The sequence below is a fragment of the Punica granatum genome, chromosome 3 (assembly GCF_007655135.1).
Source record: "Punica granatum isolate Tunisia-2019 chromosome 3, ASM765513v2, whole genome shotgun sequence".
Lineage (NCBI taxonomy): Eukaryota > Viridiplantae > Streptophyta > Magnoliopsida > Myrtales > Lythraceae > Punica > Punica granatum.
The window spans coordinates 275539-303060 of NC_045129.1; the positions used below are offsets into that span (position 1 = coordinate 275539).

Below are 27522 nucleotides of genomic sequence, written 5' to 3' on the forward strand. Positions count from 1 at the left end.
GAAACATGCCTTCTACATCCCTCCCTTCTCTATGGACAGCAATCATGTCCTTTATTAGAGCTACCAGACAAACTTGCTACGGGATTTAGCTGGGCGATATACGTATACCTATACATATACATACACAAGCACATGCACACACATACACACACTCATACCTGATTCATTATGCATCTGTCTCAAAACGGTGCCGCCGTGACTATGAAACCAGTGCAGCCATGGCAATGTAACCAGGCAAGCTGGTGAAATTTTTATATATGAACGATCGACTCTCCGGTCATGCTGTTAATTTGCACCGATTGCATGCATTCCATTCACATACTGGAATTATGCAAAAGGTGTTCAACTGAGTCGGTGTCTGCTTAAGAATCGACATATACATTGGTTTCACGCGCATGTTTGTTCCAAAACCTACTCAGTGCAGGAAATTACGAACTCTCTCTCGAGGGGCAAAATAACCTGGGATGATTGATACAGTTTGAAGGATTAAATTCCTCCTAAGGCTAAAACCGGACCCAGCATCGAGTGCACTTGGCCATACAGTCTCCCTTACAATCGACATTGTATCCCAGCACCTTTGGATTTCGAAGGAGAAGGTTCTTCAAAGATTTCCCTTCTATTCCCCAATCTCTCTTCAGGACCTGCACATTGTTCTTCAGTTCCTGTTCGAGGCCGCATCCGAGGACTTCGGGGAACTTCTTCAGTAACTTGCACAGATCGTCATCTGATAGGCTTAAGCTCCTCAAGTAATCTAATGTTTCCGTCACAATCTCGAATTTTGGAACTTCCCTTTCACGTTCTTCGCTCCAGTAAGGGGATTGGACATGACCAAAAGCCTTTCCTAGGATCTTATCCTCGTCTTCGGCGTTAAAATTAAATGGACTAAGAGCTTCTCTACACGCTTCCCAAGATTTGGTCTCTTCTTCGCTCGAATTATAAGTTTGAGCAGCAGCTGCATGTAGTCCCCATTTTTTTGTAGGTTGCTTGCATCGCCAAAATCCTCGGTTCTCATTACACGGAAAACAGTGGGAGAAATTAACCCTCTGCAGCAGTCTGTCTGGCGTATATATTATGAGATCAGCCTGCAACATGGTTGATCAAATAAATAAATAATTTGGTTCGATAATTTTAAACAAGAAGTTACTGGTTTTGGATCAAATGCTGCGACATATAACAATTAACAGGTGAAAAGATAAAAGACATGCAGATATTATTACAAATATATAAATAAATATATATATATATATATGTTGAGCTGATCGTTTAAGGAGATTGAGTTCAAAAGTGAAGTGTAATTACACCATTATTTTACCCTCAATGACCGACTTCAAGTATTGGACGAGTCTATGAAGTTGTAGACATTCTTAATCGAATCAAATGAGTCCCACGACAGTGAACTAGTTACTCTACCCAAAAGGCTCGGCAAGTAGCTTCATTTTGAAGCTCGGAAGATGTTAGAAATTAAAGCCAAAAGGAAATGGAATATATTTCTGGGCATGTTCTATTAATTGCTACTCTTGGGATGGATGAAATGATGCTTTCTTAAACCAGAGGTGACATGCCAAGGCTACGGTCATTTATTTACAACAGATAATATATGAAGAGACTTTCCTTTTCTGTTGTTCTCTCTGTCCCAAAAATGTCTTTGTTTTGTACCTTGCAACTTGGAATTAAAGGCAGGGAGAGGTAGCACAGAGAGAGCTTTGCTTTTTGGAGTTGAAATGAAAGACTCATATTATCATGTGTAAGTAAAGTACACATGTGGTTTGCTTTTTCTTTTTGTTTTTTTTATGTTTTTTCTCAACCCCCACCAAAAGAAATCCTGCAGGCAAAAGCATTATAGACGGACAGACATCAATCAAGATTAGCCAACGGCACAGCAAACAGAGGAGGAGGAGGAGGAGGAAGAGGTATGTTTATTATATAATGGGATGGAAAGGGACTATAAATTCAATTCTCACTCACAGTTGCGGTTGCAGACACGGTGGAAAAGGCAATTCGAGAGGCAGAATCATGGTGCAGAAAAGGAGAAGCCAAAGGGTTTCCTACCATCCCTGCAACTCCCAACTCCAACTGTGAGCAATTTTGGCACAATAATCCATACAAGCAGAAAGAAAACAATTTTAATTGACAGTTTTAACTATCAACTAAAAATTTCAATTTATTATTCATAACTTCCACCTGAACTAAAGTATACTAAACTATACTATACTATACTATACTATACTATACTATACTAAAGATGATTATTATTGACATTCGTCAAGAACCAACCCCTCCCCCCCACAACTCCCCAGCCAGGCTCCATAAAAACAAAATCAAAATAGGAGCAGACATCACATTCGATTCCAGGCTGCTAAGTAATTACATACAGGAATCCAACTCACCCCTCCCCCAAAAAAAAAAAATTTTGTTTTTTCTGGAAAAAAAAAAAAGAAAAAAAAAAAGAAGAAGATTGCAGCTTCTTCTTCTTCTAGTAACTCAATAATATTGCCGCAAATCGATGGATTGCGGGCGGGCGGGCGGGCGGGCAGAAATCATCTATGTATGTATGTATGTATGTATGTATGTACGCTACCTGAAAATGAGATACGGTGATACAAAATACGGTAAGAAGGAAACCTTACCTTACCTGCTGCTGGCCCTCCGCTCTTCTCCTCTCCTCTTCCACAAAGCAAGCAAGCAAAGGAGCTGCCTTCCTTCGCCTGCAGCTCAATTCCTTCCTTCCTTCCTTCCTTCCTTCCTTCCTTCCTGGGACTGGATTGATGATTGGTTCAACCGCCGTTAAAGCAAACAAGCAAAGGGCGGTACCGGATAAATTTCCCCCCTCCACTCCCACTCCAATAATTGCATAATTTGTATTTGTGTGAAGAATATTTACGATTTATGTATATGTGTGTGTGTGTGTGAATGTATGTATGTATGTATGTAAGGCTCACAATGCACAATTGCTGATAGATAACGTGCTTAAGAATAGATAGATAGGTAGGTAGGTAGGTTGGTAGATAGATAGACAGACCTAAGCAAACCAGTAGCAGAGGCCTAGACGAGATGGAGATGGAGATGGAGATGGACCTGCTTAAGGATCGTCAGATAAGTGGATCCGTGGGCTGGGCTTATCTTCAATGCATAAGGCTTTGGACCGGCCCAATAAGTGGGCTTTCGTCTTCTTCTTCCTACTTTTTTCTTTTTTTCGTTTTTTCCCCTAAAACCCTAAAACCCATGTAAAAATTTCCTCCTCCACCTTCTTCCCCTAAAACCCATGTAAAAATTCCTCGTTATTTTTATTTTTATATCCTTCCCTAACTAAAGCAATTCTAGTCGTATATGAGTAGATGTCACTGCTGTCAGTAAAAGACACAGAAGGATTGTTTTGCCAAACTGAGCTGATGATATTTGTTTATTTGAGGCAAAATTTGAGGGAGGAAGCTGAGGGAGACTTTATTTATTTTTATTTTTTTTATTAAAAAAAAAGTTATACTTTTGGTACCTCATTTCATACGATCATGCTACATTTCTCATGCAATCATGTTACATTGATTGCCCTCCAACCCCTGCTACTTAAAAAAAAAAATGAAAGAAGAGGATTATTATACTGTTGTGAGTGCTGCTTTGATAAATTACGTCATGCGATGGTGAAGTTGAGAGTTCTCTCCCTTCCTCCCAAGGATCAACGAGAAGTTGGCAGACTCATAGTATGCTCGACCATTAGGAATTCATGGAAGATGTATATACTATAAAAGGATACTATCAAGTAGGGACGGACTCGGGATTTGACTTAAGGGGGGAAGGGGTGAGATCCTTAAAGCGGCCAATAATGAAATAATTTCTTCTAGTTAGGGGGAGCGAGCGAGTATAAGAAATTTCATCAAAATTCAAATGACTATAAATAAATTTCATTAAGACGGGGCGACTTCCCCCTCGATCTATCCTTGCTGTCAAGAGTTCGAGGAAGGAGATGGAGATTCGTTCTGCGACTACTGTGTTGTCTCCACTATTTTGCAGTGTCAAGAGTTCATTAGTTTTGATCATCAATATTGACTGTTCGTCTGTTGACCATCTGTTTTATATGGGCTTTGCTGTTGTGAGTTTGTAATTATCTTGGATAAGCGGACAGCCTCTCTCTGTTGCCTCTTGTACATTTTAATATTAATTGGAAATTTCACCACTTATCCCAAAATAAAATAAAATAAAATAAAAGGAATCTGTTCTCAGTTGAGGATGCATTATGTACATAAAAGTTGGGCATAAATTACATCATGTACTGCAACGGGTTGGGTCAAACTATTTTTGCCCACAAACATAGCCAAGAAAGGGAGAAAAAACCAATCTTATATATAGTTATGCATCGATAATCACTAACTACGTCTATCGGCTATTCTCATTTCCATATTATATATCTGTTACTAATATAATTGATCAGTTACTGAGTAGTTGACGTAATGAACGCAACATTATTATTTTATTTCATGACCAGAAATGCTTTTAAGTTTTTTTTTCCCCTTTCTTTCTTTCTTTCTCGTGTTTAAGAAAAAAAAAAATGACCACCACTACCAGCAATGTGGTGGCGGCTGCCCCTGCCTCTGCCCCTTCTTGAGCGTCTGATGGTTTTGGTTACTACTGTGAATCAAGAACAGCTTCCTCAGCACCTTGAGAAGTGCGACCACCCCCGGCCTGTCGGCATTAGCTTTTGAAATGCTCAATGACTTCACGCATCCGAACCGGCCCGACATATCCTTCTCGGATTTGCCTCTGCGCCTGATCTTCAGCGGCGAGGAGGACAGTAGCTCTTCATTGAAATCTTCCCACAGCATATCCATTTTTTCTTCATCCATGCTCAAGCTCCCTCCACCTTTCTTTCCTGGAACTGGGACGGCTCCGGCTCCGGCTCCGATGGCCGGTTCTTCATCAACACTGGCGCTCCTCCATTCCTCGTGTTCATGGTGACGGGAGAAGGAAGGTGGGGACGAGGCTCGCCACAGAGGGGGGGAGTCGATTAAACAGGGGAGTGACTCTGTGGCTGAAGGGAAGCTGAAATCTTCCAGGTCCATTGAATTTGATGGGTCGGTCGGGTCAGCTTCTTTTAAGTCTCCAGACCAGACACAAGAAAAAGAAAGAAGGCGGCAAGAAACGAATGGAAATGGGCATATATGGGGTTAGTCATCTTATTGGGTGGGGGTTGCGGGTTATTATTTGTTAATTTGTATTATTGATTATATAATTATTATTGATTGATTTGTGAGGGTGTTGTAGCTCAACTGCTACGAGTTTACTTTCTTTGTTCATATTCTCTTCCATGCTTATTCTGAGTTCAACTAACATGACAAAAGTCACAGTAATACATTTGATACTCTCAGTTCAAGTTTTTAATAATAATTCAATTTAAATAGTTAGTACTTAATAAAAGAACCAAACACTTGATTGAAATACCAAATATGTCCCCTAATCTCTTGTCATAATAGAATTTACCTCTTGAGTTCATAAGTAACCAGCGAGCCATGTATAATATATATAGGATAGGATAGGATAGGATATATAATAATGGGGACCTAAAAACAAATTCTTTAGAGGGCTATTTGTCTTAAAATTAAAATAAATAGAGAGAGAGAGAGAGAGAGAGCGCTGTATATTATGAATTAGATAGAATAGGGAAAGATAGATGAGTCCCAACGAACTAATTGAAATGCCAAAGGCATTTTTGGTGAATTCATGCCTGATTGAATCCTTTCCTTTTCATGCATTTGGTGGGGGAGCTTATCCGGTCCCGAGTCGGAGCCTGTTCAATTGAATATAATCAACTATAAAATGAACTGAGCCGACTAAAATAAAGTGCAGTCTGATTATGTTCAACTGAACCAATTCCGCTCCGAAACTGAATAAATTTCCTTAGGTGAGATGACATCCTCCTCTCTCTCCCTCTCTCTCTCTTTGTTTTTTCGGATGAGTTGAGTAGAGTAGATAGTATGGTGCGATTTGATATCCAATGAATGGTAAAATTGGTTTCACCACATTAAACCAAACCCACCTAAGCCAGCTCCTTCAACATAGAATTAGAATATGCAGCAGAAATTATATTGACCAAACCCCAGTTTTTGGTGTGGGTTTCGCAACCCCATACTAGCAACCCCATACTAGCTGTAGTTGTAGAGGTCGCACCGTTGCTTCCATCCACACCACCTTGATTTTCAATACCAAGAACTAGACAGGCACAAAAGAAAGAGATGCTGCTTCCGCGGTGCGCCCCGTGCGCCCCGTGCCCCCCTCCCCCCACCCCCGGACTAGAAGAGAAACGAGAAGCAGTTTTTCAAGCAGAAAGGCAAATACCATATGACAAAGTTCAGAGGGAACTCACACCCACATGAGCGGGACCGTGGATGTCCTATCACATTGACATCGTTTCCTGGCCAATCTGATTCTAGAATACATGTATGTATACAAGGAGGGGGGAAAAAAATATTCATGCTCGAAATTACAATTGCCGAAGAGGTTGTTGACCCATGTAGGGCAACTAACGAAACTAAAAACGAGGGTGCAGCACGCGATAATATGGAACCGATCACGCATACCTGGCCCCACGATAGCGACTTTTCAGCTTTCTTTCCACTGCCCCCCAATTGTTAAAACAAGATAGCCGGACCACCCCGACAAGGGATTCAAAAACACAGGATGGCTGAAAATCCTTGCCCAAAATGTGAGCGACTTTAGGGAGAAACAGATTACTGACACGAGTATCATATGCGACTTCTCATGAGGTTCGTAAGGACTCAGGGCAGCGTAACGGGATACCTTCCACATCAAAACCATCCTCATCCGCGTGCTTGGGCAGGCGTGTGGATCCTGGACCTGCAAAAGGGGACCATGACAACATTACCTTCTATTCTACAGAGAAGTCGCCACTCCGAGGGAAATAACCAAGGAGAAAAGAGAGAGGCCGACTCACCATCCACCATGTCTTTTGTTCTATGAAGAAGGAAAGTGCCGGAAAGAATTGTGACAAACCCACACATCTCCGTAACTATCTGAGTCGGATTTTGTCGGTCCCAATCCTGCATAATTTGAGAAGAGAACCAGCTTAGATCCTCTTCTATTGCAACTAATTTAAATACTTAATTGATTCAAACGACAGATCATTTGATGGCTGTTTTGATTCTTGACCAGCAGTAAGAGTTGGAGCAAATAGCAGAGCCCAAGTGGTATTTTCTCAACATAAGCTGAATTTGTGCAGCATGGCAGTATAAAATTCAACCCTTTATAGAAAATATGGTTGATTAATGAAATATAATAAACAGAGAAGATTACCTTGAACATGATTATGCTAGCCAAAATAGTTAATGATGTGAACATAACATAGTATATTGGTGATACGACTGCAGTGTTGAATGTATCAAGCGCCTGCAGAAACATACAAGATTAATAACATTCTTTGATTAAAAGAAGCTCTTCACGGAGGGGAAAAAAAGAAATGGAAAAAAAAAAAAAACCCACGCCGGGGATCAAATTTTAGAGGCCTTTCTGATATTACCACAGTGAAGCTGGAACAGATTTCAGAACGTATTGTCTTCTCATCTGTTTGGACGAATTTCTTTTTCTTTCACCAAAAAATGGTCGTGGAATAGCCATTACCTCAAGACAGAGAACATGTAAACGTCCACTTCCAGGAAAATGAGAACCAGCACTTATGGCGCCCTACTTCCACTCCAAAACACTCAGTTCAAGATTTAATTTCTGCTATAGGAGTTTTCTATACCTCTGACTAATCCCCCCCTTGTCAAGGCCAGTAGACCTCCCTTGTACTTAAAGGGTTCACTCTACACAATACAATTCTAACTTTCCCTTCTCATCTTCCTTGCATAAAGCTCTATGTAACTAGGTACAGAGCTCCAATGCTTTCACTGTCAGTTCTTAAATACAGATAGATTCTTCCTTTTGTTGATAAGAAACCAAATACAAGAAGGGAAACTTCAGTTTTACCATGTCAAGATTTGAATTCAACAAGGAATATACACAACATACACCGGCTTAATCAATTTGTTGATTACTGAAAGTTTCACCAGAAAACAAGGAGTTCAAAGATATGCATTACCTTGTTTAAATAGTTCATCTGAGTTATAACACAGGTGGCCACAACCAGGATGAAGACCCATGTCTGGGGATATACTAACTGATTCATTCCTGAAAAGGTCAACTTCAAAGCTATTCCAAGTGCTTTAACGCTCATGACCTGTCAAAAAAAGTAATAGTCGTCAACAAAGAGACAGTAACAGCATAGACAAGAAGATCGAGGAAACCAATAATTGGCTACATACCGACAGTGAACCCACGAGTGAACAGACGCCAATATAGACCATGACATGCGTCTGCCCATACAGTGGTATGTAATGGACGATGAGTACAAAGACGGCTGCAATTACCAAAGCCGCATAGAAAAGAAAAGCTGCAAGAAATATTACAACAGATTTCTCATACTGCAAGAACTATCACAAAACAGACTCAAGAGATATAAAATCTCAATGATGTAAATTACCAGGCTCGGTTGCAAGATCCCATACTTCCTTCACTGACTCAATTTCCCGTTCTTGAGGAGCATGTAGGACAATTGTTGTTGATCCCACAACACATAATACACAACCGAGAATCCCAAATATATGCAGCTTCTCCCTTAAGATGATGTGTGCAAGTGCCGCACTGTAAAAAATATCACAATGAGCAATTGAAGATGATTTTGGTAAAATCGGCATCATATAAATAATCTCCACATGCCTGATAATTATACTTAGTGCACCAAGAGGAGTGACCAGGATAGCTGGTGCAAATGCATAAGCTGCAAAATTTGCGATTTCCCCAACAACCACTGCAAAATAAAAATCGAGACAAGTTAGAGCACGTTAAAAAGGAAATATGAAGGGAAAAAAGTTCAAACTGAAACAAGAAAACTCAATGCTTTGGAAAAGAACTTTTGAGACAATATTTGAATTCAAATTAACAGCAATGAAACAAAGCAAAAACATACTGAATTGAAAACTCTAAGTTGATCGAAAAATGTGAGTCAACCAAGAATGGAGCAACTTTCTCATATAAGCACAAGCTACCCCTAAAAAAAGCCGCAATAGCTCATCTAATAAACTGAAAAATCCAAAATTAGAACTAACATACTTCACACTCAGTAATACGAAAAATATTTACGCACTTTGGACTCTTTACAGCAAATATTAGGAAAAAGCTTACTCGTTATCATGCCAATCCACCATAGTGGCTCGTACAAGTAAGAATAACCTCCAACACCTGACACGGAGAACTGTAAGTTCAAGCCTGAACAGATCAATCTTCAGTTTACATATAAGAAAAGGGAAAAGGAAGAAAAGGAAGGAAGAAGACATTTTAGTGCAGAAATAAGTTGTTCTTAATGCTGGCATTTACATGTAAGACAGAGGAAATAGAAAAATTTCATAGCATATAAGCCATAAGCATGTAGGATGTCCACAGATATGCAGATCACGACACTGATGAAGAATGTAGGAATGGAAGAACTTGCTAGTACTAAAGAATACAGCCAGCGACAAAGATCACAGAGAGAGACTGATTAGAACGACAAGATGAAATTAGGCGATGCACAATCAATATAAACAACCTCAGATCTATCAATAACAAACCGGATCTATCAATTCTGTTTGTTGAATGCTCCACAAAAAAAATTAGTCCTTTTTAGCAGATAACCATGTTTGGGCGGGTGACACTGCAGACTGTTGTTAGGCATGACGGACAAAATAAACAATAGCAGCATCCATAATTTAATAAAGTCATTGAGCGATCATATGAAAGCTTACTGCAATCGAATCAAATCCAGCTATCAAGGAAAGGAAAGGAAACCCCCCGGAACTGAGTGGAAGCATTCTCAGAAGGGAAGGAGGCAGGCTCACAGAAACCCAAAATTATCTTTATCTTTCCACTAAAACTAAACCTCAAATTCCAGGTAAAGGCAAATTAGCTGGAAAAGCCCCAACGCAAAAAATTGCACGGAAGCGATACATACGAGTACTTCACTGCGGAACTGAAGGAGCAGAGCACGCACACTACTGGTGCAAGCAAACAGAAACCCCGTGATTTGGCTCCCCATCAGAACAGGGCGATAGCAAGCAAGCACTGGGACTGGAGATACCTACTGAGGAATATTTTAATAAGGGGGAAAATTTGGGTTACCTGCCCTAACACCTGAAGCCCCAGCTTTCTTCAAGCCCTTTTTCTTGACGATGAAGCTAGCACCAATGAAGAAGCTTGAAGACAAGGCCAACACCAATCCCTTGATGTTGTCGGAGGACATGCCCTTGTACGAGTCCATAGCAGCCGTCTCACCGATTCCTTGTAGACAAGAGACGAGAAAAACCCTAGGCTACAATTCAGTGAGATCCATGCAAACCTCACCGCATTGTCAGCCCCTTCTTATCAACATCCGCAACTGCAATCAGTCTGAAGGGGAGCGCAGATGTACGATAGATAGCCTACAAAAGTGTGGGTGGGGCAGGGGGAGCAACAGAGAGACAGGAGCTGAGAGCAGGTTTGAGGAGGAGAAAGGTAGCGGAAGATCTGATGCAAGCGGATATGAGCAGAGCAGAGCAGAGAGAGAGAGAGAGAGAGAGAGCGAGCTTAATAGAGAAGGGATGGGATGGAAAGGAAGACGAAGGGAAAGCGTAACAGAGGAGACCCTGAGAGAGAGAGAGAGAGAGAGAGTGGTCGCTGTAAAAATGGGTAGATCGGAGATCGGCTAGTGAAATTGATTGAATGTATGAACGAAATAATAATAAAGCAAGATAATAAATTAATAATTAATAATTAAATAAAAATATAAAAAGCGAGGAGAGAAGCAAAGGAAAAGAGGAGCAGATAATCTTGTGTGTGTCTAACAATATGAAAGAATAAAAAGAAATCATATATATATATATTTGGTTCGAATTCTTTCTTTCTGCTATCTTAATAAATAATAATTAAATAATAATATAAAAAGCGAGGAGAGAAGCAAAGAAAAAGAGGAGCAGATAATCTTGTGTGTGTCTAATAATATGGAAGAATAAAAAGAAATCATATATATATATTTGGCTCGAATTCTTTCTTTCTGCTTTTGTTCTGCTTTATTATTATTATTATTATTATTATATCTAGAGGGAGGGGGAAAATTGATTTTTTTTTTTTTGGATATCAATCAAAGTAAGAAAAGATATGTGTTACGTTGTAAACGAGCAACCAACGACATAAGAAAAGGAAAACAAAACGCAATTTTTTTAAAAAAAAAAAAGAAGAAGAAGAAGAAAGAAAGATCTTATTTATCCATTTTTCTATCTATTTCAAGTTTAAATTTATTTAGTTAAAGATTGAGAAAGGATTTGGTTCGGCAGCCGTACCGAGGAGGTAAGTCCCAGATAATCATAGGACTACAACAATGATTTTGATTTAACTAAGTCTCGGGATCTGTCGGATGTAGATTTATCGTGAGGAACTTATCTCGAAAGTTAGTCGGATGGATGGATGGATGAGCAAAAGCTTGAGATATACAAATTAACATTTTCCTCTAGCAATAATTTTAGATAATTAACAGTAGAAGGGATGGGAATAATTTAAAAGGAGAATTATCATTTAGATTAGATTAGAATTAAAAGAGTGGACATTTATTGAAAACAATTAGATTGAATTGAATTAAAATGGTCCCGAAAATCTTTGACTGACTCGATTCTCCGATCAACACAGCTAATAGTACAGCGAGCTCAGCTAGCTACCTAGCTCAGCTGCCAGGCCAATTTCAATCATGAGTTGGATTCCTTCTTTTTTTTCTTTTTTTTCCCCCTAAATTGTTCTATTACTTTAGGGTTTTGGGCCCTTACCGTAATATTGGATAGGAGTCCAATACGTCAGCCCACTGTGAGTTTGGGCCCATCTGGTTTGGCCACCTCATCCTCAGCCTGAGAGGCTCTGATAATAATAATAATAATTATTATTATTAATTACTTATTATTATTATTATTATTTATGTTGGACGAAGGCCAGTCTTGTTATTATATATACTAGGATATCATCCGTCCGATGCTGCAGGTCGGAAAAAAAAAGTTTCATCAACTTCTTTTGGTTTATCATAATAGTTGGTCTAATAACGAATATATGATATAACTAAAACTACAAATAAAACTACTCACATATAAAAACTATGAAATCTCGGTTGATAGTAAATGATTCAATTTTTTTAAAAAAAATTGTAGTACTTAATATTTCATATGGTATAAAAATTAAAATTTTCTCTCCACTAATTTAGTTTGAATTTTGGGTAAATTGCACCGGTGGTCCAAAATGTTTTACAAATGTTTCATGATGGTCCAAAAAGTTTTTTTCGTTACATAATGGTACAAAATGTTTCAAAATTGTTTCATGATGGTACAAACCGTCAACTCGAGCTGACGCCGTTAACATTTTGCTGACGTGGCGCGTCCAATGTGTCACTTTTGTTACGTGGAACCAATCATAGTGCGCCACTTCATTTAATACAAAATAAAACTTTAAAAAGTCCAAAAAAATACAAAAAATAATTTAAAAAATACAAAAAAAAGAGTAAAAATTTTGAAAAAAATAAAAAAAATATTTTAAAATTTTGAAAATTTTAAAATTAGGGGGAAAAATTTAAATTATTTTAAATTATTTTTAAAAATTATAAAAAATACAAAAAAAAAGTAAAAAGAAAAAAAAAAAAAAAAAAATTTTTTAAAAAAATTTTTTAAATTTTTTTTTTTTTAAAATTTTAAAAGGGTAAATTTAAAAAATTTTTTTATTAAATTTTAAATTTTTAAAATTTTTTTAAAAATTTAAAATAAGAAATTATTTTTTTAAAAATTATTAAAAATAATTTTCAAAATTTTCAAAATTTTAAAATAATTTTAAAATAATTTTTTAAATTTTTTACTCTTTTTTGTATTTTTTTTTTTTTAAAAAAATTAAAAAAAATTAAAAATTTCAAAATAATTTTAAAATTTTCAAAATTTTAAAATATTTTTTTTTTTTCAAAATTTTTACTCTTTTTTTTCAAAATTTTTATTCTTTTTTGTATTTTTTTAATTTTTTTGTATTTTTTTGGACTTTTTAAAATTTTATTTTGTCTTAAATGACGTGGCGCACTATAATTGGTTCCACGTAACAAAAGTGACACATAGGACGCGCCACGTCAGCAAAATGTTAACGGCGTCATCTCGAGTTGATGGTTTGTACCATCATGAAACAACTTTGAAACATTTTGTATTATCATGTAGCGAAAAAAACTTTTTAGACCATCATGAAACATTTGTAAAACATTTTGGACCACCGGTGCAATTTACCCTTGAATTTTCCATATTTCTAACTAGAGTACCATGATCATAATATAATAAGGCTTAAGTGGTAGTGGTATACTAATTTTAGGTAGACGAACTTTCTCGCAATTGGTTCGATATTCATTAAAAGCTTATAATGGCGAACGCCAAGTTAATATACAAACAAGAATTAGTCTCAAGTCAATATGTTAGTCTAGCGTCGCATTTCATCGAAAAAGAATGACATTTCTAACGTCACGGATAATAAGAGACTACTTAAATAGGAGTTAACTAGCAAATCCATCCCTGACTTAGTTGAATTACATCAAGTGCATCATTGAAACGAATTTTACATCATTTTGGTCACCGAGTTAATCAGTTACATCAATCGGGGTCCTTTGTTACATCAATGTGGTCCTTTGTAACATCAATTGGGTCCGTTGTAACATTAATTTGGTCCATGTCGTCTAGTCAACCATTAGTCTTGGACATAAATGTATGTTTACATCAATTTCGTGCTTTCGAACATTTTCACCATTTTTTCTTCTTTTTACATTTCTTTTAAATTTCTCTCTCTTGCTTCTAGCTCTCGCGATCTCTTCTCGACTCCGATGTGCAAGTCTCGCTCTCTCTTATGTTTCTCAATCTTCTCTCTCCTCTCTCTTTCTCTCTTTTCTCCTTTCTCCTCTATGTGGCCCAACTTCAAGGGAGGAGCCGGGTAAAATATGGATTGGCTTGATTTAAGAAAAAAATACGGAACTGTTGGCCCAAAAAAGCATTATGATACCACTTATTTTTGGAAAATTGGCAAATTAGATAATTTTATATAGGATTAATTTAAATAAAAAATTATACTTTATTGAATTAATTAAGGATTAATTTATTTGGATCAATTACTTTATTTGGGTTAATTTTATATAGGATTAATTTCTAAAACATGTATATTAAAATTTAGATGATTTTTTCAATTTTCCTTTAAATTTTTGTCTTTCATCATTTAAGTCGTTTTACGTTATCTCTAGTAAGGTTGTCAGAATCGCGATTCTACTTAGAATTGATCGAGAGTTGTGGAATCGTAAATCGTAAAATTCTACCTGTAATTAAAAATATATATATACAGATATATACCAAATCTCATGTCAAAAATAATAGAAGTAAACATTAAATGATAAATCTTGCTACTTCCTACTTCGTTAGTCAAAATCTGATGGTGCTTAGTCTTCACAAGATAACACTCCCACTATAACAATCTCCAATTAAAATTGATATAGTATCGTGGTCACGGGTCATGTAAGCGAAATTGTTTTTTCTCCCTAACTTCTTCTTGGTTTGTCTCTTCTTGAAATCATCTTTCTCTGCATATATAACTTTGGATTGAAACTAGAATCGTAGAATCGGTCTGATTCTACGATTCTGCGATTCGAATCACGATTCAGCCACGATTCTACCTTTCCGATTCATGCCATGAAATCGGAATCGCTAACCACCCATTGAATCGTAGAATCGTAAGATTTTACGATTCGAATCACGATTCTAACAACCATGATCTCTAGTATAAAAACATCTCTCTCTCATGGCTTCCATTCACACCCTTAATCTCACTCTATTGTCATATTCTGCTATTTACATCATGAAGGTCCCTCCTTAAATATTATCTCGTATTAAATGGTCCTTCAATATCAAACTTACATCAAATAGGTCCTTCGATAACCTTTAACATAATGTGCATAGTTATACTTATTCAATAAAAAACTCTATATGATCGAATATCTATACTATTATATAGAGAGATCCCCATTTCTTCTCACATTTTCTTTCCCAAAATGCCCTTATAAACATAATTCCAAATATTACAAACCACAAAATAAGGGCTAAAATTGTAAATTCATAAAATAAGTACTACATTCACTCTCCTATTTCTTTCTGTTACCACCCACTATTCCTCTTACTTCTCTATCCCTCTTTTCTGTTTTTCTCCAACCTCAATAAATAATTACCCAATGATCCCTTAGTCAGAGAACCATTCTTCGTCGTCAGAGGAGCTAGGGGTGCCACCATTTTCATCACTGGAAGAGTCGGAGGAATTGTCTTCTTCATTATCGGAGGATATGAGTAGGCACTCTTCTTCACCATCACTCGATTGGGGAGCGTTGTCACAAAAGTTTCTGCGACGGTTGATGGGAGAAATACAATGATCCTCGTCTTCCTTTTCTTCTTCGCTTTCCTCGTCAGAACTTGACCCGAAGAGGGTAGACGCATTTGAAGAGTTAGAGAAGTATGAGGAGTCGGACACACCTCCTTCATCTTCTCTAGCTTCGTCTTTTGCCTCCTCTCCTCATTTTCCTTCAACATGGCAATTCTCTTGGACGAAGGACCAGGGGAAGGGCAATCTTCGTGCTCTTCTGCTTTTCACTTGCCCTTATACATGGCTTACTTTGTCATATTCAAGAAAGAACGGAGGAAACAAAGAAGTGAAGAACTGGTGAGAATGATATGTTATTTTATAGCCCCATGTATAATCATTACGTTAATTTGGATAAGTAAATAAGTGCACGAATATGCGGATTAAACAAAGTATTAGCCAATCACTTGATCAACATCTATTCGTTTCTTGGCAAAGAATATTAAAGGCTAGTCAATAAGCGTGAAACAATATGGCTTATATAGTTAGAATATGGGACCAATAATTTTTTCATAATAATTTGAAAAGTTAACTATTTCTTGGAAAATAAAAATTTATTTGGGTTCGATGTTCCATCTTTTTGGTACTGCTTTGAAATAGAAATCCTTATGGACTCGTGTGTAATTGAAAGTTGCATATAGTTTTAAATTCTGTGGGTCTTTGTGTACCTTTTGCCGATTTCTTTCTCTCTTTTTAGAGAGAGAAAGCTTAGTTATGGTTGTTAATGGTAGATTCAAGTAGGATTAGATTCTTTCTAAAACTTTCATATGGTCAAGTCTTTGGATCGTGAGGAAGCCATAGGATTTTATGGATCGTGATTTCGTTAAATAATTTGTAAGATATAATAGTTTGAAAGTTTATGATTTCGTGATAGAAAACTAAACTTTGAACCAACTTTTTGAAGTCGTTTCTTTATGAATTGTAGTTTATTATGTTACCTTTCCATATGCTAGGATGAGCTCTTTGGCTTGGGTCTGGGATAATATCTGGTTTTTGTAAATTATACTAGGCCTCTAGTGGAGCTATGTTGAAGGGGTCAGTACTTGCACTTGTTATTCAGTTTGTCTTATATATTAGCAGTTGAACACGAGAGCCCGAACATGGCGTAGTGAGGGCAGCAATATTACCATCACTGCTGCACACCATTTAGGAAGAAAAACTTGTAAAAAAAAAGTAACTTGATTGGATATCCAAGCGAAGAGTACAAATGGCTTGAACAGCGACATTCGACCACCATTTACAGTAGAGAGTGGGAAGAGGAGATGAGAGAGAGTGTAATGAAAAAAGAAAAAAAGGTGGAAGGACCTTTTTGATAATCGGCTCATTTCAGCACAGTTAGATTATTAATATCGTTATAACAGAAGGAACGAGGGATCAAGTTGATGTTACCAATGATCAAATTGAAGTTACCAATGACCAAATTTATGTTATTAGGGACCAAAATGACGTAAAATTCATTTCAGGGATCCAATTGATGTAACTCTACTAAGTCAGGGACAAATTTGCTAGTTAACTCCTTAAATGAGTAACAAATTGAAATAGGAATTTTATCAATCTAGATTGGTTTTAAGTGAGCCAACGCTTGTTATCCTTGAATAATGCCTCGGCTACAAGTCTTGCGATTAGAGAAAATTTAAGATTGGGAGAGCTTTATATTATTAGTGTGTTAACCTTGCTCGAATCTAGATTAATTGGATCCGTCGGTTTCTATTTATGAAGTGGCATACACCGAGAAAAAGAGACTTGTACACTTAAATCCAATAAAAAAATAAAAAATTATATATTTAAAAAAAGAAGCAAAGATGAGTAGTTGATGGGGGTGAAAACCCATCGTACTCACCAGGTGATGCCCATAGACTTCTTTTAATAGTTGTAAGCTAAAGTTATACTAGGAAGTAACCAATGCGATGCCGCGGGTCGAAAATTTTTTTTGTCAATCTTTTGATTTATTTTATTGATTTGTGTAATAACCAATATATAGTACAATTGAAACAAATTATAAAACTATTTATGTGTAAGAATTATGAACTCTCAATTGCTACTAAATGATTCAAATTTTCTAAGAAGTAACATTAATTAATATGCCATACGATATAAAATTTAATAGTTCTCTCACTAATTTCATTTGAATTTTTAATATTTTTTATTAGAAAGCCATGATGATAATATCATAAGATTAGAAAACACTGGAAAATGGGAGAAATAAAAAAATGGAAATTTTAAAAATGCAAAAATTAAGGCAAAAAAAAGATAGAGAGAATATCATAAAACGCATGATATCCAATTCTTTAGTGATTTAGGAAAAAAATGAGAAATGCTTGTATACCATAGGAGCAAAAAAGATGACATTAAATTTACTTGTGAATGCTAGAGATTTGCTTCCATAAGTGACACTATTTAAATATAGTAATCGTAAAAAAAGATGATAGAGATGTGCAAAAAAGATGACGTTAAATTTACTTGTGAATGCTAAAGATTTACTTCCATAAGTGACACCACTTAAAAATAGTAATCATAAAAAAAGGAAAAAACTTGCATGTAATACGAGCAAATATAGATAAAAAGGTAAAAAGATTTAGAAATAACTGATCCAATCAAAATGATCATATCATCTGACTTGACGATCAACTGGGTCACTCTGCTACCTTATCGAGCTGAGGTGAAAAACATTAGACAGAAAAAAGATATTAAAAAAATAAGGCACCTGAGATTCCATACTTGCAACCTAATACGGAATTGATTAGAGAAAAATTATTGCGCATTTTTTATAAAATATTTCTAATACGGAATTGATTATGATTTTTCCAAATAAAAGTTGAAAGAAAGAAATATTTTTTGAAAATAAGTTGTCCGACTATAACAATCGAATGATTTTGGCCTCATCGGTTGACTGGATTACCCAATACCTTGTTTGGATTAGATTTAAAAATAAGAAAACATGAGAAATTTTAAAAATATATTATATTTTTATATTTTAAAAAGAAAAAAGAAAAAAGAGGTAAGTGGGGAAAAGGTCCCTACCCCCACCATCGTCCATGCCACCTAGAATCACTTCTTTGTATTATATATATATATTCTTATCTTATGGATGATTTTTTCTTGGTTATGGCTAAATACACACCCCATATAACTAGGGCTACCTCATTTATGATAAATGGACAAAGTTACCTTTAAAAAGTGGCCCTGCAGCCCCTACATATGGGGTTTGTATTTAGCCCCAACCTTTTTTCTTTCATGAATTAAACTGCATATATATTACTTTCATGTTCATGCATGCATGTAGAGACGGATCAGGATTTGAACCAAAGAAAAGTGAGATGCTTGAGAGGGCCAAGAATAAAATAATCTTTTCAATTTAGAAGGGTTAAATGTAAGAAATTTTATCAAAATTTTTAAATTTATATGTAAAACTTTTTAGGATGTGAGAATTTACATAAATTTTGAGTGAGCTATAATTTGTTGGAGTCGGGACTTGCTTGATAGGAAAAAAAAGAAGAAGAGAAAAAAGTAAAAAACTCTTAGGACAACTCCAAATCCTTATTTTTTCCTCTATAAAAGAGAAAATTATAGTATATCTATCATACATTATTATAAAGGGGTTTTCAAGCCATATATCTTATGATTTGTCCATTTTATCAAATCTATCACATGATTTAAAAATTATCCAAAAAGACCGATGGTTTGCATGTTATTTCAGATTTATCCCGACGTCAAGTTTTTCGTCAATTTTTAACGATACTGTTAAGGTGACTCATTTTACGTGTAATAATGCTTACGTGGAAAATTGATACGTCAGCAAACTTGACGAAAAATTTGACACCGTGATAGATCTGGAACAACATGCAAACCATAAGTATTTTTGGAATAGATTGAAAGAAAATGGATAAAACGTGAGACATAATCTCGCCACGAAAAGTTAGGTGTCCGTTTAAGGGCACAGATTCATCAAGAACTAATTCTGGCCCACCACGCTCCACGCTAGGTGAACTACAGTGGACGACCCCCAAATTGATTTTTTGAGTCTCAAACCCAAGACCTCTAGGACTTTCCTGGGCTCTGATACCATCTCGCAAAGAAAAGCTAACTGTCCGTGTGAGGGCACAAATTCATGGAGTACTCATCCTTACCCCTATTATAAAAGAAAATGAATCTTTTTGGTGTAATATTTATTTTTCGAAATTACCCATATTATGAGAATCATAAATTTGAGATTAAATTTAAAAATATTTTAATCTCCAATTTATGAGATTTAAATAAAAAAGGTGTGCAACGTAGTAGCGTATACACTCTCCTATTGACTTAGAATTCACAGATTCGATATCCAGTGGGACTATTCGTGTCCATTTATTAGTTCTTTATTATTTATATTTTATTATAATAGATTTTAGACCTCTTTTATAACAAATAAAAATTGAGATTAAAATGGTAAATTTCATATTAATAACTACCCACTAACTTCTGTTTTTCGCTCAATATATTCTATTCTTTTTTTTTTTTGCGCTTTTCAATTTCCCTTCCTTCACACTTTTCAACGTGACCTTGGCAGCCAAGTTTTACGAGGATCTTCCTTAATTGTTCCATGACATTGTGAACATATAATGGGCAGTGTCGTTCTTTTTTCACTAATATAATATAATTTGCCAATAAAATGTTTCCGCAACCCAATTAAAGTAATTTCTGGAAAATATAGTGTTTCTCGACACCTATTTGATATTCAAATTTTCTCATTTACGGTTTCTGCGAGTACGGTGGAAGCGTTGCCTCTAGTAATTTTAATAGGAAGCATGGACCCAACTTCTTCGTGGGGTTATATTATACATAAGGAAAAATAGCCGATCAAACAAGTATGAAGTTAATATTATCCATTCAAGTGAATGAAAAAGAAAAATTCAATAATAATCTTTGAAAGTGGTAAACTGGGTTAGAGCGAACTCACATGTCCACACTAAGGAATTTTTTGATTTGGTGTGGTGAATAAGTAAAACGCACTGAATATTTTAGTCGGTCAGGCTACGGCAGTCCAGCCAGGGAAGTCTGTCGGGTCGTCTACGTTCTACTACTCCTAGTAAAAAAAAAGTCAAAGTTAATTAATTAATCAAGCGGTCACCGGTAACCATACCAGTACCCCCAATGAATTGGATTGGGAGAGAAAAAGAAAAATAGAGAGAGAGAGAAAAAGAAAGGGAAAGGATTTATTTAAGTTAACATTCCATTCCATTCCATTACATCCCCTTCCTTTCCTCCCTTTTCAAAGAATTTTCGTTGTTGGAAAAATCAAAAGGAAAAGAAGGAAGAAAAAAGAAAAAGAAACGAAGGCACAATACTGAGCCGACACCGTTGTCAGTCAAAGTCATCTGTTGTCAGTCAAAGTCATCTGAAGGCGACATATATATGTAACCAGGTAGTCAAAGTCAGCTCAACCCAAAACATACGTCACTTCTCTCTCTCTCTCTATCTCCCCCCGCCGTACAGTACAGTAAAGTCAAGTCTTCCTCTTCCATCCTCCTCCACTCCCCTGCACCCACTTACCCATTTTTTCTCACCTTTCTCACGCAAGCATTCATTCATTTACATTTCATTCATTCTCAATGGCAATGAAACTATTACCGGTCTTAGACAGACATACATACATACCCCTCCCCTCTCCTCTCCTCCTTCGCCATATAGTTTACTAATAATAAAGATAATCCTCTCTCTCTCTCTCCCTCTCTTTTGTTTCCAACACAATACGATACGAAGAACACGATTGCCAATCATCTGAAGAAGAAGAAGAAGAAGAAGAAGGGGAAGGCAGCCGAGCTCAGTGCTTGCTGCTGCTTTGCTGTTGGAAAATTCATTGTCATTATATTATTTATACAGCCTTAGCTCTATAGCTTAGATTAGATTAGATTAGCTAAGCTAAAAAACACATACACAGAGAGAGAGACAGAGAGACAATGAGCACCTCTCTGCTGCTCATTTCTGCAGCTTTCCAGTTGCAGTTCCTCCTCTTCTTCTTTCCTGATCCGGCCTTCTCTCGCCTCCCACCCGACCAAATCTCCGTCATGACCGCTCTCTCTCACCAAATTCCCACCACCCCAGCAGTTACTGCTGCTCTCTCGCTCTCATGGAACATCTCCTCGGAGCCTGACCCCTGCAACTGGAAACGTGTCACCTGCTCCCCCGACAACTCCTCCATAACCCACCTTTCCCTCTTCGGCTTATCCCTCTCTACCCCCGACATCCTCCCAACTCTCTGCAACATCTCTTCTCTGGAGGCCCTCGACCTGTCGGACAACGACCTCTCCTCCATCCCGCCCCACTTCTTCAGCTCCTGCGGCAGTTGGCTCGGGCTCAGGCTGTTGAATTTCAGCCGCAACAAATTGGTAGGTTCTCTCCCCGCTTTTGCTGGTCATTCCCTTCCTCAGTTGGAGTTCTTGGACCTGTCCCATAATTCCCTCGATGGGACCATCGGCTCTCAGCTCGATGGCTTGGTTAGCCTTAGGAGCCTCAACCTCAGCTCCAACTCGTTCGGTGGCTCTCTCCCTGTCCCTGTCGGCTCAAGCGGCGCCAAGTTCCCCGCTCTTCAGGATCTTAAGCTCTCCACCAATAATTTCCATGGCCCCATCCCTCCCCAAATCGCAGACTATCCCTCCCTCGTGCTGATCGACCTCAGCTTTAATAGCCTCAACGGAACCCTGCCCGGCACCTTAGGACAGCTCCAGGATTTGCAAGTACTGATTCTCTCCGCCAATGACCTCAGTGGCCCCATCCCGCATACCCTTTCGAACCTCTCTAAGCTCTCGAGGTTCTCCGCCAATCAGAACCACTTTACAGGCGCCGTTCCCAGCTGGCTCCCCAGGTCGTTGAGGAGTTTGGACCTCAGCTATAACGACTTAAGCGGGCCGATCCCATCGGAACTCTTGTCTCCCCCGAGTTTATCCTACGTCGACTTGTCTTTCAATCGGTTGGAGGGTCAAATTCCCCCCAACATATCTCCTGCCATGTTCAGGTTGAGGCTTGGTAGCAACTCGCTCAGCGGTGCAATCCCTTCTTCGGCCTTCCTGGGGCTCCACAGCTTGACTTACCTTGAGTTGGACAACAACACCTTCCGGGGTCCCATTCCCATCGGATTGGGCCACTGCCGAAGTTTGGCTCTGCTCAACTTGGCCAAAAATCGACTGTTTGGCCCCTTTCCTCCGGAGCTGAGAAATCTCTCTAGCCTCCAAGTCCTGAAGCTCCAATTCAATAACCTGTCCGGGGAAATTCCTGGCATCATTGGTAGCTTGACGAGCTTATCCCAACTGAACATGAGCTGGAATCTGCTGACCGGGCCCATTCCATCTTCGATTTCAAGCTTGAGGAACCTCACCATTCTGAATTTGCAGCATAACCATCTTGTTGGGAGTATCCCCGACTCCATCGCCCATCTTGATTCTCTGATAGAACTCCAACTCGGGAGTAATCGACTCAATGATCCGATTCCTCCTATGCCACCTAACCTGCAGATTGCCCTGAATCTCAGCAACAACCTCTTCAATGGACAAATCCCGTCCGCTGTCTCTCAGCTGAAGAACTTGGAAGTCTTGGACCTCTCAAACAACGAGTTCTCGGGTTCCATACCCGAATCCTTGACTGCAATGGATGCCCTCGCACGGTTGGTCCTCACAAATAATCGGCTCTCAGGAATTGTCCCCGAGTTCGGTCCACTTGTTAAGCTAGAAATAGAGGGAAACAACGTCACTCTTCGTTCTCACAATCGAACCACCTCATCCCCGAAGAAGAGAAACTCTGTCGCTTTGGCCATCATCATAGCTCTAGCCTCTGGTATTCTAGCTTCCATACTCGCTGCAATACTCGTCTTTTCATTGTGGAGACGGTTTTGTCGGGTCGAGGATGAGCACTTTCAATCAGGGGAAGACCTTCCCCTCCCTCAGGTCGTTCGAGGCACTTTATTAACCACAAATCGGATCCACAGATCAAGCATAGACTTCAACAGAGCAATGGAAGCAGTCACTGATCCATTGAAGATCATAGTGAAGACTCGTTTCTCGACCTACTATAAGGCCACGATGCCTTCAGGAATGAGCTACTACGTCAAGAAGCTGAACTGGAGTGACAAGATATTCCAATTGGGGAATCATGACAAGTTTGCACGGGAGCTCGAGGGTCTGGGGAAGCTGAACAACTCGAATGTCATGACTCCTCTCGCTTATGTCCTGTCTGTAGACAGCGCTTACCTTTTCTATGAATATGCGCAAAAGGGCACCCTCTTTGATGTCTTTCACGGTGGATCAAATGAATTGGACTGGGCAAGTCGTTACAGTATTGCAGTAGGAGTGGCTCAGGGGCTGGCCTTTCTACACGATTGCTCCTCAGGCCCCATTCTCCTCCTGGACCTCTCGAGCAAAAGCATATTGCTCAAGTCTCTGAAGGAATCTCAGGTGGGAGATATCGAACTCTGCAAGGTGATCGATCCCTCGAAGAGCACCGGCAGCCTCTCAACTGTTGCGGGTTCTGTTGGGTATATTCCACCTGGTGAGTCAGGCTGCTTCTTCATTTTAGTTAGAGTAGAGCAGTCAAATTAACCATTTCTTTTCCTTCTCTTTTAAACTATTCCATCTCAATGGCTGTTAGGATTTTTAGGACGCGTCATCTCTGAAATTTTTTTTGTGCATGATAAGTTGAATGATTATCGTTCCCGGGAGGTACGTACGTACTAGATCAAAACATTAACAGAGTTGGCATAAATGATAACTGCTAAATCTATCCTTGCTGCTGATAATGACATCGAATGCAATTGACGAACAATAACAAAATGAAAGAAATATAAGAGAAGCAAAGCCTTATGTTTACAAGCTATAGAGCTCACTTGGTTAATATTTCTGATATTGTATACAGAGTACGCATACACGATGAGGATGACGACAGCGGGAAACGTCTATAGCTTCGGGGTCGTGTTGGTGGAACTCGTAACTGGGAAGCCAGCGGTCAGCGAGGGAACTGAGTTGGCCAAGTGGGTGTTAGCAAAATCGTCGCAGTGGGATCGTATACTCGATATCAGTGTCAGCAGAACTTCCTCGGCAGTTCGGAGCCAAATGCTTAATGTCTTGAAGATCGCTCTGAGCTGTGTGAGTCCATCACCTGAAGCTCGGCCTAAGATGAAGAGTGTGCTAAGGATGCTCCTAAATGCAAGGTAAAGCCTCTGTTGGAGATATTAGACGGATCTACCTTTCTTGTCGATGCAAGGTTACCTGTATTTGTATGTAAAATATATGAATGTGTGGAGAACGATAGGAGGAGAGCGAGGAAGGGAATAATTTTTCGAGGGAGCCGACGCTGCTCCCTGCTTTTTTTTGCTTCATTACATTCTGTCTTGATACGTAGCTCAACACTAAAGTCAAGACAGATAGGTTGGAGTACAAACAATACAAAGATAGTCTCTCTCATCTCCCGCAATAATAATATAGCAGGCCTAGCCTGTATAGTAAAGATTTTTGTCATATTCTTGTTGCCCTGTACAGTGAAATGTCTCTGCAATTCGTTGCTTACAGCAAATAGGCCATAAATTTTCTTGATAATTCTGCGTATCTTTTGCTCTGATGGACGGTTCTTCACTTCATTGTTTTGATAAATCTTTTAACACAAGCATCGGTTATTGTACGCACAACAACATCGCAGCAGCAAATTGAGCTATACCTGAGCAAACTTGAGAGCATTAATTCCAAAGAGGACAGCAAGTCCAATGACAATACAAACAGTGAGGAATCAAAATTCAATTATTCGGACTTCAAAAATGACATTACCAAAGCTAAAAATGTGTGTATTTAGGTAACTCCCGAGTAGAACACTGCAACCCCATGTCCTGCATCTCTTCAAAAATCTGCTTCTAATTTTATGGAAAGTTATATCATCAATTCATCCTTCCAACTTCCCTGCATGAACTGATAGCGTGCCAATGGAAAGCCTGAAACTTCAAAACAAATGGCGGGTAGAAGGGGTGGCACTTAGAAAGTAAGATCCTTCGGGTCGTCGATAATCTTCGCCAACTCCTTCCACTTTCTTGACAAGGAATATATATCAACCTGAAAATTATAGTATAGTAACCCTCGTATGATTCATCACCGTTGAAGTTTTTATGAGAGAAATCAGTTGGAAAATAAATACTTTTACAAAGACTACCTTATCAGCATCCTGAAGCACAGGGGTGATCAACCCTCCGTCCATTGCAACAGCAACTGCGATATTTATATTACTGTTGTATGTGAAGCTCTTTCCATCTCTGCAACTAGAGTTGACAACAAGACGCTTAACCAATGCAAGAGCTGTGGCCTTTGCAAGTAATGCTGTCATGGTCACCCCCTTGGACTTAATCTACAAGATGTTAAATAGTATGACACAGGACGAAGAAAGAAAGAAACATGTTTTAGGAAAATATGGACCAAGGAACATCAATTATATATTAAAAGGCGTCATTTTGACCACAGATACTGGAAAAAACTTTGATAGTATCAAAACTTGCCAATCAGCAACCACAAATATAGATTGAAATACTTGCTTGGTATTTATTGTGACAAGAGTAAGAACTAACAAGATATTTAATTTGATAACTTCTTGCTTTACAAATATCCCCACCATTGATATCCAATAATCCTCCCAGCAATTATGCGTCATATTGCTTTATACTGAAGGAAAGCGACATACTAATAGTGCATGCGAACCATCTCGCAAATTTACTTTGACGTCAAATTATTATTCGCTCTTGCCTATAACTGCATTTGCAAGCAACAACTTCACACTAATCAATTACTTTTTCTTAAGTTATGACCAGATGATGCAATACTTACTAACTTACGTAGAGGCAGAGCAGCAGAATTATGTTGACCAACAACCACGGAAGATCCAGTCTCCTACTATTATCGCTGATTGTTCAAAAATCTATGAGAATCACTACTTGAAACTAGACCACTGGAGAGCAGCTATTCTATTTCTTATGCTCGAGGCAAATGGTTTCCAGAATGTTATACCTTCTTGTAGAGAGCATCGAGAGAACCTGATAGCAATAGCGTACCTTCTTGCAGTTGGAGTGGCTCAGAGGCTGGCCTTTCTGCACGATTGCTCCTCAGGTCCCATTCTCCATCTGGACATCTCGAGCAAAAGCATATTGCTCAAGTCTCTAAAGGAACCTCAGGTGGGAGATATCGAGCTCTGCAAGGTGATCGATCCCTCGAAGAGCACCGGCAGCCTCTTAACTGTTGCGGGTTCTGTAGGGCATATTCCACCTGGTGAGTCAAGCTGCTTCTTCATTTTAGTTAGAGTAGAGCGGTCAAATTAACCATTTCTTTTCCTTCTCTTTTAAACTATTCCATCTCAATGGCTGTTAGGATTTTTAGGAAGCGTCATCTCTGAAATTTTTTTTGTGCATGATAAGTTGAATGATTATCGTTCCCGGGAGGTACGTACGTACTAGATCAAAACATTAACAGAGTTGGCATAAATGATAACTGCTAAATCTATCCTTGTTGCTGATAATGACTACGAATGCAATTGACGAACAATAACAAAATGAAAGAAATATAAGAGAAGCAAAGCTTTATGTTTACAAGCTATAGAGCTCGCCTGGTTAATATTTTTGATATTGTATACAGAGTACGCATACGCGATGAGTAAATATTGAATACACGATGAGTTAATATTGCTATTGATAATGACATCGAATGCAATTGACGAACAATAACAAAATGAAAGAAATATAAGAGAAGCAAAGCTTTATGTTTACAATCTATAGAGCTCGCTTGGTTAATATTTCTGATATTGTATGCAGAGTACGCATACACAATGAGGATGATGACAGCGGGAAACGTCTATAGCTTCGGGGTCGTGCTAGTGGAGCTCTTAACTGGGAAGCCAGTGGTCAGCGAGGGAACTGAGTTGGCCAAGTGAGTGTTAGCAAAATCGTCGCAGTGGGATAGTATACTCGATATCAGTGTCAGCAGAACTTCCTCAGCAGTTCGGAGCCAAAAGCTCGATGTCCTGAAGATC

The 27522-nt window shown here is 38.2% G+C and overlaps 5 protein-coding genes across 6 annotated transcripts; 2 read left to right on the plus strand and 3 right to left on the minus strand.

The window, feature by feature from the left end:
* Positions 1-219: 219 nt before the first annotated feature.
* On the minus strand, positions 220-2884 carry LOC116201855. Its single transcript, XM_031533287.1, has 3 exons — positions 2633-2884; positions 1966-2073; positions 220-1082 (listed from the first exon to the last, which is right to left on the minus strand). The coding sequence occupies exons 2-3, from the start codon at positions 2050-2052 to the stop codon at positions 504-506; spliced, it is 666 nt and encodes a 221-aa protein (XP_031389147.1). The 5' UTR covers positions 2053-2073; positions 2633-2884; the 3' UTR covers positions 220-503.
* A 1666-nt stretch (positions 2885-4550) lies between these two features.
* On the minus strand, positions 4551-5051 carry LOC116199353. Its single transcript, XM_031529676.1, has one exon. The coding sequence runs from the start codon at positions 5049-5051 to the stop codon at positions 4551-4553; it is 501 nt and encodes a 166-aa protein (XP_031385536.1).
* Positions 5052-6340: 1289 nt separating this feature from the next.
* LOC116200796 (probable magnesium transporter NIPA4) lies at positions 6341-10754 on the minus strand. 2 transcript variants are annotated; one of them, XM_031531705.1, is made up of 9 exons: positions 10198-10754; positions 9226-9282; positions 8761-8851; positions 8525-8685; positions 8307-8434; positions 8084-8221; positions 7300-7392; positions 6941-7046; positions 6341-6843 (listed from the first exon to the last, which is right to left on the minus strand). In XM_031531705.1, exons 1-9 carry the CDS (start codon positions 10334-10336, stop codon positions 6746-6748), a joined length of 1011 nt encoding a protein of 336 aa, XP_031387565.1. In that variant the 5' UTR covers positions 10337-10754; the 3' UTR covers positions 6341-6745. The 2 variants fall into 2 exon arrangements, with proteins under 2 accessions (XP_031387565.1, XP_031387566.1); XM_031531706.1 differs by having other exon boundaries at positions 9226-9295; positions 10198-10336.
* Positions 10755-21037: 10283 nt separating this feature from the next.
* Positions 21038-25061, plus strand: LOC116202061 (probable LRR receptor-like serine/threonine-protein kinase At1g34110). The gene is made up of 2 exons (XM_031533573.1): positions 21038-24018; positions 24382-25061. Exons 1-2 carry the CDS (start codon positions 21438-21440, stop codon positions 24678-24680), a joined length of 2880 nt encoding a protein of 959 aa, XP_031389433.1. The 5' UTR covers positions 21038-21437; the 3' UTR covers positions 24681-25061.
* A 1250-nt stretch (positions 25062-26311) lies between these two features.
* Positions 26312-27423, plus strand: LOC116199354 (leucine-rich repeat receptor-like tyrosine-protein kinase PXC3). Its single transcript, XM_031529677.1, has 2 exons — positions 26312-26765; positions 27305-27423. The coding sequence occupies exons 1-2, from the start codon at positions 26312-26314 to the stop codon at positions 27421-27423; spliced, it is 573 nt and encodes a 190-aa protein (XP_031385537.1).
* The last annotated feature ends 99 nt before the right edge of the window (positions 27424-27522 follow it).